Raw genomic sequence first — 14585 nt, 5'->3', positions numbered from 1 at the left:
CACACACACACACACACACACACACACACAAGGAAGCAGCTGGCCTAGCATTGCAGTACCCCAGTGTATTATGGGGTCAGCAGGCTGTTTAAGTGTAAGCCATGAACCAAGTGTGCCTCTCTCACAGCTGAGCCACTGACTGGCTCATCACCAGTGTCATTTTTCAGAAGCATATCTTTTTCTTTTTTACTTTTTTAGTATTGTGTTTGGTCCAATAACTCCCACACATGGCTTATGGGATATTGTTGTTTCTCTGCCCCCCCCCTTTTTATTTGTGGCTCTGATCACATCCTTGCACAGTGGTATAGAAGAAAAATAAGTAGAGCTGGTAAATTGGTTCACACAATGACTTTCAAATGTACAACCTCTTCTTAATTAGAATTCCTACAGGTAAAAGCAGAGGTGAGGTTCCATCTTTCCCCACAACCTATTTATTTAATGTTTTAATCAACATTAATGGATTATGTTTTGGCCGCTTGGGGCAGCGGAGCATCCTGTACACACATAATCGGCGTTATTGCCTCATAAAGTTGAAATGGCGAACATGTTAGCAATTATTTGGACATCCCACAGACATGGAGCCACGGTAGCAATTACTGACTCTTTAGCTGCTAAATGCTGCACTGCGTTCTTCTTCAGCTAGTCGTTAAATTTGTCCATCTGCCATTAGGCACTGGGCAGGTAGTGTACAGTGGGTTTATCAGAGCTTTTTCATTGATAACAGCAGCCTGCTCTGTCCGGAAAAGAAGACTGATGAGAGTGAAGCAAAACAGTTATGAGAGTAGAGTTTGGTGATAATTCTCAGTGGGTTCATCACTATGGGTGACCTCTTTAATATTACATTAAGCAATCTGATCCAATCCAAACGTAAATGTTAAGTACCCAGAATATGGTTGTGTACTGTGTCTTTGCTAACTGCTTGTGATTAACATGCAGCTTAAAGGATTTCAAAGGCTTTAAGGTAAGATGGAAGTCTAGATGTAAGAAGCAGTGAAGGTCCAGTTGCACTTACTGAGATTCACGGAAATGCATTTTTATCTCTATTGGTTCACATATTTAAATTGATAAAAACATTCAGGCATGGCTGTGAGTACTGTCCCTTCTGGGCCACTGTAGATAATTTATGTGAGATCAGACCTGCCTTTAGAGCATTCAAACCAAAAATATGGATAACTGTTACTGATTGTATCTTTAAAATACTCCAGTGATACAGACTTAGACAGAATCAAGGTATGATATATGACCTCTCCTGGAAAACCAAAAAAACCAAAGTGTATAAATTACAATTTGCAGTTTCAGAGCATTTCTAGCTGTATCCCTCTGTCTCCCTTAATGTTTTGTTTCGATCTTTGGACCTGATTCATATCAACGTCAGATGACAAGATGTCTGTGCATCTGTTAAACAGAAACGTACAAACACACATACAGTGCGTTGTCCTATTCCCCTGTTAAATCCCCAGGGTGTTGTTTGCATCAAAATGAAGGCTCTCTTGCTTTTGGCACCAGCAGTGGGAGCTGGCTAGTCAGGCTAAAGAAAAGGGAGAGAACAGGAGAACTTAAAGGAAGATGCTGAGCAGTGAAAGTAAAGGTGGTGAGGGAGAGGCTGTGGGTGGAGAGGAGGGTAAAGGTGGACAGCTTGGATGAGAAGAGAGTGAGAGGGCAGCAGATTGGAACGTTGAAGAAAAACCCGGAAGCACGAGAGAAGAGATGGAAAGTTCAAACCAGGAGAAGGAGAGGATGTGAATATCCTTTTTGTACAGAGAGTGAAAGATATAGAAACAAAGAGAAGGAATGAGAGGCCCAAAACAGAAAAACAAAAGTAAAGAGAGAGAGAGAGAGAGAGGAGGGGAACATAGAAGAATAGAAGAATAATCCTTTTCTTTCTATCTGACAGCTTCTCCCTTTACGGCTGTCACAGGGATGATAGTTGGATTGGCCCATGCCTTGGCTACACTTCCTGGTGGTCATCCAATGCCAGGGCAGCAAGCCTAAGAACCAGGAAATACAGATTAACAACATCAACAAAATCTTAACTCCTAACTCTGCAGCTAGTAAATGGTCTTGTCTATCAGATTCTTTGTAAACTCAGGTTTACAAGAACACGCACACGCACAGGCAGCACACACACACACACACACACACACACACACACACACACACACACACACAAATATACACACACACACAATTACATACACCCTTCGATCCATCCCCCAAACAGTCCTGTATGTCCGTCTGTTTCTGCAGATGAAATTTCTCAGTCTTCTCCCTTCAGTCTCAAGCGTCTTATCTCATTCTCCCTCATTTTCTCCCCCAGACTCTCCTGCTGGGGAACAGCGCTAATCCTCTATAGTGCTGGATGTCTTGTGTCTAATGTGTGTGTGTGTGTGTGTGTGTGTGTGTGTGTGTGTGTGTGTGTGTGTGTGTGTGTGTGTGTGTGTGTGTACATTTGCAGGAGTGGGAACGAGGAGAAGCTAATGGCTTTGCTCACTCCGCTCAACGTCAACTGCCATGCGAGTGACGGCCGCAAGGTAAGGGCAAAGACACGCGCAACCCACACACACATACACGCATACAGACACACACACACACACAGTAGTGCAGTAACAAGCTCATCACTAGCATTTTCTGTATGACTTCACCCCAGGAAAGACATTAGGGTTACAAAACCATCCAACTGGTGCTTTAAGATTTTATTTTTTTATTTCGACCAGGAAAGTGAAACAAATTCTGTCATTGGCGGCTGTGGGCCCTGGTTGTATCAAATAATCCAAGCACTCTCCAGCAGGCATTAGCAGCCTTTCTTGGCTGTCAGTCATTAAATTGAATAGATGGAGACACAAACTCTTTAGTGAATAAATTAGCGCTGATGCTGAACAATAGCAGTGCGTAGCAACACGCAAAACAATGTCAGACTCAGGGACGGCTATTTAACTGTCCCTGAGCCAAAAAATAATAATATTATTAAAGCAAATAATGAATATCGGGTGTTGTTTTTTCTGCCTTTTCAGCTAATTAACAAAATATACAAAATGTAGAAATGCTCTCATTTAGTAGTGAGAGGAGCAGACAGCAGTTGTCAGAAGGCAGGTGTGTTCAATGATTGTGCGTATATATTGCAAATGACACAGTTCTTGCAGCTGCTTCATAGTAAACATTTTATAATACAGAGAATTGAAGTATGGCTTTTACTTTGAAAGAAGTACAGGATAGCACTACCCTCTGTGGTGAGGCCTTCTCCTTGTCTAGTCACTGAATGCTTGGTTGCATAGCTCAAATATTTCTGTATAACATTGAACATTCTTGACCAAACCAGCAACCATCAAAGTTCAGAAAAAAAAGTTTGTTGTTATTTTTAAGAGTTTAACAGTCAAAAACTCTTCATGAGGAATGTGTAGGTGCGGTCCAGGAGCAGCACGGGGCTGTGAAGCAATTCACGTGGCGCACGCTGGCGCAAAGTTTTTCCATATACAGTCATGAGAAAATACTTCTTTAAAAGGATAAATACATTTTTCTGAGTATCATTATTCACTATCACAGTTTGAGGCTTTAGGTCAACTACAAATTGAATCAGCATTGATTGGAATGAATTATCATCTTGGAGCAGTTCTCCTAATACATCCGTGGTTGAGCCTGGGAAAACCCGGTTAATTAAGAGCCATTCAAGTGTGGCTTCATTTCCGGTGGTGTGATGCGCAAAGCTGAAATCGTTGAAAGAGGTTTAGTGAACTAGAATGAGCACGATTTACAGCGTCTCTCAGTTTCTTGTGCTGGGCACGTCTATATTATGTGGAGTGTGTAACCTAATTGTAATTACCTGTATGCCATACTTGCTTGAATAATGGCAAAGTAAGGTCAGAGTTCAGCAGTCAGCTAATGTGCCAGTTGCAAGTTAATTCTGGTCTCATTAGATGACAGAGTGTAGAGTGAGACTTTAGGGCTTCAAAAAATGCTGGGCAGCCAAAAGAAATGCCAGGTAACACCAAAAGTACATTGGCCAACAGAGAAAAGGGCTCTATTGGATCCTGTTCACTTAATAGAAATTATTTTGTGACCACAGCCTCCCCTCATGAGCCTCATCAGGGAGTCCTAAGCCTTAGGTGTAGCTTTGCTGTTTCACAGCAGTCCGTCTGGCTTGTGAATGATTAGTTCTTTGGATCTATGACTGAAAAGAAAAACAGACTACTCTCTAGTTTTGCATTTTCTATCTTTATTCAAAGTAGTCTTCCATGCCACTGTTTTCCAAACTGACAGAAAGAAAGACTGCTAGGTTTGGGGTCCCTCTGCAATTCTTGTGGGTGTCTCTCGGGGCTTTAGTCTAAACTGTTACTCTTGTCAGAGTAGAAAAGCTTCTGAAGCAGCATTTGAGATTATCATATGAACCTAAGGCTCTTCATTAACATTCTTACAGGGTGACTTGCCCCACCTATTGAATGGTGGAGGATACTTGTAGAACCAAGCTATCATGAATGGGTAGTTTAATTTAGGCGATCTGCTTGGTCGGAGAAATTTTTCAGAAAGCAGAGACAGCTGTAATTTATTGGTCACTAAAGCAGACCCCACTGTATTTCATTGGTTGCTATGACAACTGCAGCGACAACCGGAGAGCCAAAGGGAGCCTTTTACTCTGTACTCTTGGTAACTGTCATATAAATGTTGTTAACAGCCTTGAGGAGACTCTTTCCTATAATTATGGGTACTTCAGGGTTGTTGATGATGCTCAACTGCAGCTTGTATCCATCACATCGGCGTCATACCCATAATTGTAAAAGAACATCCTCTGGCTATTATTTATGCAGGTGGCCCGTCGGGGATGTGATAGCCCGGGGGAAAACCGTGTAATATGAAAATTCTTTGGAGATGCAGGGAACAAACACAAGAGACCACTGAGAAGCGTTGAAATTTAATGGTCCATAATTACATGAATGCAACCGTGCCCAGAATATCAAAATTGTGCTCAGACATTTTCTGAAATGACCTCTCCTGCATGCATCTGTATTTGTAATGCTCTTTAATTGCTCAGACTAAAAGCAGTCATGCACAGTAGATGGAATATATTTTCACGGCAGTGCAATTTTATCCTCATTATGGTTTTAGAGTAATTTAATGGGGTGATGGGGATTTACTTTCTCACTGCTAACAGAAATTATTGAGTGACTTCTGCCTAATAGCTATAGATATTAGGTGAAATTAAGGGACAACAAAAGCTTTTCCACTCGTCATCATTGTTCTTTCTCTAAAGCAACTAAAGAAAATCAGTCTACTGCAAAAAGAATGAGATCACGAATAACAAGACTCCAGGGCAGAAGATAGATAAACGTGCATGAGTATTACAAACACACATACAAAGACAGACTCAAACAACATGCAAATCTTTTGTATGCTGACAATAAGAGATGAGTAGACACTAAAAGCCCCAAATAAATGAGTGCATAGCAATTAAAGCTAGCGACAGACCTAATAGGGCATTGTTTTTTATTAATCGTCATTATATTAGAGATAGTATTATTTATATAATATAGATAAAATATTAATACTAAAAGATAAATAGGATGTTTTCAAAAAACTGTAAACTGCCTCTTTATTAAAAGAGATAAAAGAATCAAGACAGATCAGAAAAAAAATGTAGTATGAAATGTGAATAAAATCATAACCACATTATAGTTAATATTAAAAATTAAGCAAAGAAAAATTTAGATTCAGAGAATAGGACAACAAAAGGAAAGCATAAATGTGCAAAGACCTTTTTATCCCAATGGTGACATGTTAGTGGATGATCTTAAGAGCAGGGCGCAGAGGGAGATACTTGAGGGATATTTCTGGTGTCCATCCCGAACAAAATGGCGATAAATTTGTTTAAAAATTATAGAAAAAAGAAGATTGTTTTAACCCCACAACTTGCCTGAGAATCATCACGTTTTTAAGTCTTCTTTTCTATTAAAGTAATCCAGTGATAGTTGTCTGTACATCCGTGGGTACACTGCAAACAGGAACTGATAACTGCTAATTTGGCATACCTTTAAGCGCCCGAATTATGGAACCCGTAGTTCCAAAATTTAGGGCAATGATGTTATGGATAACTGACTTAAATAACTGGTAACTAACATTTGTTTGTATTATAATTACTATATAATTTACACAAGCGTTCACCTCAGGTTTTGGAACTTTGACAATGTTGTACCAATACCACATTGACTAAATTTTCCGGATTAAATTCATGCAGAGGAGCAGGTAATCAAATGTCGACACAAACCCCTATAAACGCCTAGTTGACTGTTGGCTGGCATACTGTGCATCTCTCAGATGATATGTAGACAAATCGTCAAGAGGACACAATAATAATAATAATCATGGACAAAACAGTGTGTGGTAGAATCCCAATGATTGATAATAATGATGCTTCCCTTAAAATTATACAAGAGCCACTTCCTTCTCTTTCCGTCTCTCTCCCCCTCCCTTTTCCCCCTCCTTTTCTTTTTTCTTTCATTTTAATTAGAAGTGGCACAGGCTCTCACCCTTCTCAACCACGTACACACACACACACACACACACACACACACACACACACACACACACGCACAGTCTCTCACAAACAAACAAACAGATCTGGAGCATAAATGCTGCTTGTAGACGCCTCTTGGTGAATTAAAACGCTCTGCTTGTACACAGCATACACAGGAGGACAGAGGGGGAGCAAACAAGATGGAGAAAGAGAGCAATAGGCTATGTGGCCAAAAGCATGTGGACACCCCTGACCACACAGGTTTGGACTGGAACAGTTTCTTCCTGAATGGGAGCAGATCTCCGCAGCTTCCAGGTTCCAAAGTCTTTAGGAAAGCCTTTGCAGAAGAGTGGAGGCTGTTGTAAAGCAACATATTAATGCCATTTGATTTTGGAATGAGATGTTCAACAATCAAACACTATATTGGTGTAATGTTCAGTTGTCCACATACTTTTGGCAATGTAGTGTATCTAACATTTTTTCTGGAAAACATGTTTTTCCCTCCACAGCCCTAATTCTAGTAAGAGCTTCTTGTTCTTACTGCACTTCTCTGGTACAGGCACCAGCAGTATATCAGCTCCTCTGTGTGTGTTTGTGTGTGTGTGTTTGTGTGTGTTTGTGTGTGTGTATGTTTGAGAGTGTGCGCAGGCTCTCGGATGATTGAGGACCCATCAGAGTGAGATATTATTAACACAGCTGAGTGGAGAGTGTTATCTAGCTGCCTCTATTGAAACCTACTGCTTACTCCCACACACACACACACACACACACACACACACACACACACACACACACACACACACACACACACACACACACACACACACACGATGTGGAATGACATGCACATACATACATATTCCTGCAGACATAGCTTCCTCAGGAAAAAGGCCTGTGATCTGTGACTACCCACTGCATATACGCATTCATTTGTTTTTCCCTCTCTTTTTAATTTCCAATATTCCCTTCTTATATGCTTCAGCTAGACTGACTGTCAGTAGTTGTGCTGGAAATTAATTTCATGTTTTGGACTCTGTTGAGCTCCGTCTGTTGTGAATGTGTGTTTGCATTTGTTTGTATGTGTGCGTTTGTGTTATATTGTGAGTTTTGGATCTATATCTTACCAGTGAGAATCATCGCACCCACTCGCATCCTAGCTGGCACAAACATTAAAAAAAAACACACAACTGTAGAGCAAGACCGAGATTCAGATTCACAGAGAGAGAGGAAAGCAAAAGTAAAAGACTTTCATTGAGGCCTTGTTTAAATGTTGATTATAGCGTCAGTGTCACGCTGACTGACAGTGTTCATCATTCCTATCTGCTGAAAAACATGTATCTCCGAAAGTGAACTTTTCAGGAATAGGATATAGTGAATATTTGACTTTAACAAAATTGGTTTTGAAACGCTTTTTTTAAGACTTAGAGGCCTTACAGTATTTTATGCCATTTGAAGACTGACTATTATATTTCAGCTTGACTTGTCAGTTACGTCCAATTACTAAAATTACACTTAGTGTTTACTGTGGAAGCCTGAAACCGACCAAATGTAGTAGAAGTTTATCAAACAATCACTATTATAATGGAAAGTTGAAAGCACTCTCTGTTGAAATGTAAGGTTGGCTATTTATTGAGCTTTTACTGTACAATCGAATGAGGTTCTTTTCATTCCAGTGATGATGTCTCTCTAAAAAATGTTTCAAATTGCCTGGAATCTCTTGTCCGATATTAAGCTCTCATTTGTAGGTCTCCTCTGGGATCCTGATGAGTCTGCAGATCAGAGTTGAGGCCATTGTGGCTCTTGTCTTGGCGGAAGTTTGCTCAGGTTTACAAATTCAGGTGAACGTGTACAAGGTCGTAAGAATGACTGTGAATTCTGCTTGACAGGAGATTTTTCAAGGCTGAGTCGGTGTGTTTTTAAATGTAACCTGATGCCCTGTCTGAGAGAGATTAAACTTCTGCTCCTTTAAAGCACAGAATGAAAATATCCAGAAGCATTGGTTAACTGTTCAGATAGCAGATGACAACTAGGGTATGGAAAACTTTTAATAAACTTTTGTCAGTGAAGAATTTTACTTCATGCTTTCATGTAAGCCCATGGCATGTTGTTGTCTGAGGAAGATGTATGCAGTTGCAGCTTGCTAGATCGCTGGTAGTTTATCATGAAGAATCAGATTTCAGAATCTTTGGTTCCCAAAATAAAAACCATTAAATTAAGTGCTGCAAATTGCGATTGGATTAAAGTTTTGTGCCTTGGAGGAAGAATGTACTTTAGTTGAGCTTAATAATTGTGATTTATTAAATCAATCTGAATTATCTTTTCAGACAGCAGTTTTCTGACCTCAAATAAAATGTCATGCAGATACTTCTCGGGCCAGGAGGTTTGACTTTCCATTTATATGTGTGTTTTATTGATGAAAATTCCCACTTTTCCTGATAAAGTGATAAAATGTATGATTTAAGAAGTTTGTACCCACATATAAACATGTATATATCATAAACAGTAGCTAAATTACTGAATTAAAGACCCAAGCAACAACAACTGTGCTGCACTAAGATCTGATCTTTCACAGTTTAAATGCATTGAAACAAGTTGGCCTCACAAGGCAACACAGATCACCAGGTGTGTTATTTTTGCAATTTAAATGGTGGTTAGTTACGATTAAAATTTTTAACTTAAGTGCATTTCATCTATAGATATTTATACATACAGGCACTTCAGAGAGTAACACACAGTTCAGAGAGGTTGTGAAAAGATTACTTATTGTTCAGTGATCTTTTTTGTATCCCAAGTGAACCTCATAATTGTCCTGATGAACACTGACATTTCAGCCCAGCATCACTAGGAACTAAGAACCGTTTTGGGGCCTCAGGATTGCATCTCTGCTATTTGCAGATGATGTGGTTCTGTTGGCATCATCAGACCGTGACCCTTAGCATTCACTGTGGCAGTTTGCAGCTGAGTGTGAAGTGGCTGGGATGAGGGTCAGAACCTTCAAGTCTGAGGCCATGGTTCTCTGCCGTAAAACGGTGGACTGCTCTCTTCGGGTTGGGGCAAAGTTTCTGTCTCTCAGCTTTTTGTTCACGTGGGTAGGATGGAGTGGGAGATTGATAGGCAGATCGGTGCCGCTGAGCGTCGTGAAGAGGGAGCTGAGCTGTAAGGCAAGGCTTTCAATTTACCAGTCGATCTACATTTCGACCCTCACCCTATGGTCAAGAAAGAAAGAGACCGCGGATACAAGCGGCTGAAATGACTTTTCCTCCGTGGGGTGGCTGGGCTCAGCCTTAGATATCAGGCAAGGGGCTCTGAAACCTGCAGGGAGCTCGGAGTAGAGCCACTGCAGGTGTACAGGACATTATAGCCAGACACTTCCCAGTATCACACTGCTGATATGCTAATGCAAATGCTGTTTGCTGCTGTAGCTCTCTCCAACACCCCAACCTCCTCCTTTTGTGCTATTTTTGATAGTGTTGATTTATTGTTTACATATGTGGTTATACAGTAAATGGGGGATTAGTTTTCCCAGTTCTCTCTCATTGCTGCTCAGATTCTTTAACAGCTCCATCAAAAAGCAATGCCTTTCCTGCCACATCCAACTGTACAACCATTTTCCATAAATGGAAAATTCCTTTAAACAGTTTATTTGCCATAAACACGATCCTTCCCTAATCTTAACCACACCGTAGTTGCAAGGTGCAAATATAACAAGAAGTAATTTTAAAAACCTTGGCATTGGACGTAATGCGTAAAATCAATTGGCAATAAGTTTGACATTTTGACTTTCCATTCTGCTTATAAGAATGTATAACTCGTGCTCTTATAATACTAAGTTTTGAGGGGAGCAGCACCTGACAGCAGATACCTAGAAATAAATATAAAACTAACAGTTCTGTCTGAGATTCAAAGTAAGGAGGACACTCTTTTGTTGTTTTCAAGTAGTGTTTTCCTGAAGTTCTACATTTTTAGCTGCTGGACTTTAAACCTTCCATGGGGCCCTAAGCTTCTCGGAAAAGTCAGCGTTTATAATTTGGAGGCGGGGCTGTAGACAGGTGACGGCTGAGATATCCGTGTGTGTGTTTCTGTGTGTGTGATCGTGTGAGTGTGCATGGAGAGCAAAAGATGAGAAGACTAGCTGTAGGTTATTTATCTTCTAAGTATATATAAGTAAATATCTTTTGAACAGAGATCTGAGAAAGAGTACAAGAAAAACTGTAATGTTAAGAGTTACTGAGTTACTCAGACTTAATTAATACATTGCAGAAATAAAAGAAGATATGAAATAGAATATTTTAAAACACCCAGAGAATCAGTATCTAGTTTAAAATTGGTTTTAAAGTTATATTTGAACATTGGGATACAGAATGACTGGATAGGTTCATCTGATTGGTAAAACTGAACATCATTTGGTTGTATTTTAAAAATCAGCCCTCAGAAAAAACAGTTTGGTTTTTACACATGAGAAAGATACGCTCAGTCATATTAGTCTGTAGCATGAATCCAAGACAGCATCATCCCTCAGAACAGACTTTTAGCAAGTGACATCAGTAACTGTTTTTCCATTATCAAGGTGACTATTATTATATCCATCCATGCTATCGTCAGTAATGTACTGTAAAATGTAGCAATTAGATGAATGTGTGTGTGTCATCTCCAAATATATTTTTTATTTCCGTCAACCAGCTGATCAATTGGAAAGCATCTCCGCAGGAGTGACATATTTTTTGTGAAGATGTTTATTACATCAAAGTGTATTAATTTGCCGATTGATACTGAAATCGGTCCTGCAGATCACATTGCTGCTCCTCCAGTTTGTGTGTAAAAGATGTATATATTTAGTTTCAGTTCACGTACAAAAAGCTATTTATATCGCGGGCTTTCTTCCATGACTTTCACTGCAACAAATTAAATTGTAAGGCATTGTAATTATCATGTTTAAAGAATTTTCTAGAATCTATTTTCTTGGTACAAGTGCAGCAATCTGTGGTATTACGAGCAGTTCAAAGTGACCCAAATGACATTGGTCATGGATTTAAGTTGAATTATCTCACCCAGCTGGCAGAATATTTTTTGTTTCAAGATAGTCTGAGGTGAAGTGATTTGGTAGGACTGTTATATTTGCAGTGTTGTGTGTTGCAGATGGTGAATTCACAGATTTGTGGATAAGTGGGAATGTAGCAGGTCTCGAACCTGCAGGGCAAAGGAAGAACATCAGAGCTTCACACACATCCGTGCAAACGTCACTGAACAAAGTGGTCCAAATGTTGGCATTCACCCTCCCAGATAGATCATGTTTCATTGCTATGGCAACTGCTGACAGCTAGCAGTCACCGTTGTCATGGGAACAACTTGACAGGCTTGTAAAGAGAAGGGGAAGTCTGAGAGAGTGAGAGAGGAGGATGTGAGGGAGGTTAAGGAAAAATGGAAACAAAGCAACAGAAATTTACCTGTAAGTCATTCTCTTTTGATTAATCTGGCAATTATATTACATTTTTGTGATGTATGGTTCAGTGTCTCATTGCTACTAGATAAACAGATCAGAAACTTCTTTTTCAGCGTGTCTATTCTCAATTTTTTAATGAATAAAGCATAAAATTAAAGGCGCAGGGCTAAGATGAAATTCTTATGCCAAGGAAAGATTAGTGGTATTTTTCATCAGACTTGGAGACCCCATCTCTGTTCGCCTCCTGCTTCATTCATTTTCCTCCAATATTTCCATCTTACATCTTCTTCCCCTCCCCCACTCCCGACTCCCTTCCACCTCACAAAAAGGCTTTTAGATGATTAAAACACAACAGAATGTGTTTTTTTTTTTTATTGCAATTGTTCACTTTCATTCTGCCTTTGTAAGTGCCGAAGGCATCTGTTTGAAATATAGTCTACAAGGTTTCACTTTAGGGCTTCATATTTCATCAAGTCTTACATGACTATATGGAGGGAATAACACACACAGTTGAAGGACACAGCACCAAACACAAACTGCACGTAGCTAATAACTGGGTTTAACTAATCAACAGTCACTCACAAAAAAAAAGCCTTAAATGGCACTCTAAGGGAAGAGTTCATCATTTTGTGAAATACTCTCTTTAGCTTCAAACAGCTAGCGTGGCTCTGTGCAAAGTAAAACAAAAACAATGTAACAGCCCCTCTTAAGTTCACAAATATACACAATATGTCTCGTTTGTTTAATTCAAAATTTGTACAGATTGAAGATGTAATTGGAATGAACTTTTGAACAGAGCCAGGCTAGGGGTTTCCCCGTTCCCCGTCAAGCACAGATATGAGAGTGGTATCACTCTTCTCCTGTAACTCTTGGCAATGAAGTGAATAAACATATTTTCCAGACTGTCAAACCATTTCTTAAATTTCATTAATCTTATGTGATCTTGCCTCATTTGGTTTTTAACCCTGAGCACATGATTGACGCAATTTTTTATGAAAAATTGCAACCTTTATTTTCAGTCAGAAATTACTCAAACCAGACACCAAGCACATATTGCCAAACATTTGCCTTCCTGTGATATCACTTTCTTCAGTGTTTAGGGTAATGTCCTTATGTCCATTGAGAAGTAATATACAAAATAGCGTGACTTATAACTTTCAGTTTATATACAAATATTTATTGTGTTGTAAACTTAAGACATGCTAGTGGAATGCTAGCGGTTCTTTGAGACTGCACTTAAGCGAAGCAGTGCTTTGAGTTAAATGTTAACATCATCACGCTAAAAACTCGCAATGAATCTGCTAATATGATAACACGTATAATGTTTACCATGTTCATCGTTATAGTTTAGCATGTTAAATATATACTGACATTTGCTAATTAGCATATATATATATATATATATACATGCAAAATTATGTTAAGTCTAAGTTGCCTAACTTATCCTAAAAATAACAATATATGGGATACATAGCGAAAACATGTAGTGACAGTGGCATAAGCCTGTAAATAAAGAGTGAAAACTGAGCAAAAAACAGCCCAAAGTGTTTTAGACCAAATGCTCTCATCCTCACATCTCAATGTATCTTAGATATGCACTTTAGCTTGTGTAAACCAGAGTACACTGGGGAATTGTCATTTCAGGCAATTGTGTAAACAGCCTAATTTGACCTTCACCTCACTCAAAGTTTTGGCACCGGCAGAAATAATGTGCTTATGTAAAGACATGCATATTTTCTTTATTTGAAGAGCATTCATGAAAAGAAAACTTACAATTAAGGCCTAGCATGTAGTAAAAAAAAAAAAAAAACTGAAAGAAAGTGCATCTGAAACTGCAACTAGAAAAGGAACAGGCTGCAGTGAAGTTGGAGGATGCAGGATGGGTCAGATAGATGATGAATGGGTTAGGTTTTACTGGCTTGTGGCTACTGAGGTCAGAGGATCGTAATAAAAGTTTCAGCTGGAGCTGTTTTTTTATGACTTGACCCCAAATAAGCTAAGCACTGAGACAGTGATGATGTTTACGTGTGGCACTAGTCTCTCTCTCCCTCTCTCTCTCTCTCACACAGACACGCACACACACAGACAGATGCGCACACACATTTACCAAAATATGCATGTACACGCTCATCACAGAGGGTTGACAGATTGAGGAGGTGGAGCTCAAACTACCTAGTCTGACCCTGGCAATGACACCATGATGATGCAACAGTACTTGTGTTTGTGTGTGTGAGTGAGAGTGTTTGTGTGTGCGGGTGTTTTACACATTTGTGTTTTCTTTCTGTTTATTTATATTCACAACAGTTTGCAACAACAAGTACACAGGCACAGACAGACGCACACACACACATAAAGATAATATAAAATGAGGATGATGACTAACTGTGTACAATGTACTGCTCCTTGCAAATACTGCTGTCACATCCTGTAAATACAAGCGAACCATCTGTCCACCCAGCTCTGTCTCTCTGCCTTTGCTGCTGCTGCTGCTCAACTGAGCTCCTGAGTGAGCTGCAGAGACCACCAAAGATGATCTGTTTTTCAAGATCTCCTCTGAGGTCTGAGCAAATTGGCACATGGAGCTTTTCAAAAAACACCTACATGCAACCACTATTGGTATTTAAGTTACAAAACTTTACAGTT

The 14585-nt window shown here is 39.5% G+C and overlaps 1 protein-coding gene across 3 annotated transcripts in view; it reads left to right on the top strand.

Annotated features, from left to right (window-relative positions):
* The window catches only part of tnksa (tankyrase, TRF1-interacting ankyrin-related ADP-ribose polymerase a), an 81855-nt gene that overhangs the window by 30078 nt on the left and 37192 nt on the right, over nucleotides 1-14585 (top strand). For all 3 annotated transcript variants that reach the window (XR_005709692.1, XM_040157503.1, XM_040157504.1), the window contains exon 6: nucleotides 2456-2531. Coding sequence is in view for 2 of the 3 variants with exons in the window: in XM_040157503.1 (XP_040013437.1) it covers nucleotides 2456-2531 (76 nt within the window). In the remaining variant the exon portion in view is untranslated. The remainder of the gene's footprint in view (nucleotides 1-2455; nucleotides 2532-14585) is intronic.

The sequence above is a fragment of the Xiphias gladius genome, chromosome 20 (assembly GCF_016859285.1).
Source record: "Xiphias gladius isolate SHS-SW01 ecotype Sanya breed wild chromosome 20, ASM1685928v1, whole genome shotgun sequence".
Lineage (NCBI taxonomy): Eukaryota > Metazoa > Chordata > Actinopteri > Istiophoriformes > Xiphiidae > Xiphias > Xiphias gladius.
The sequence above is the reverse complement of the archived record's forward strand: the minus strand, read 5'-3'. Positions and strand labels throughout refer to the sequence as shown.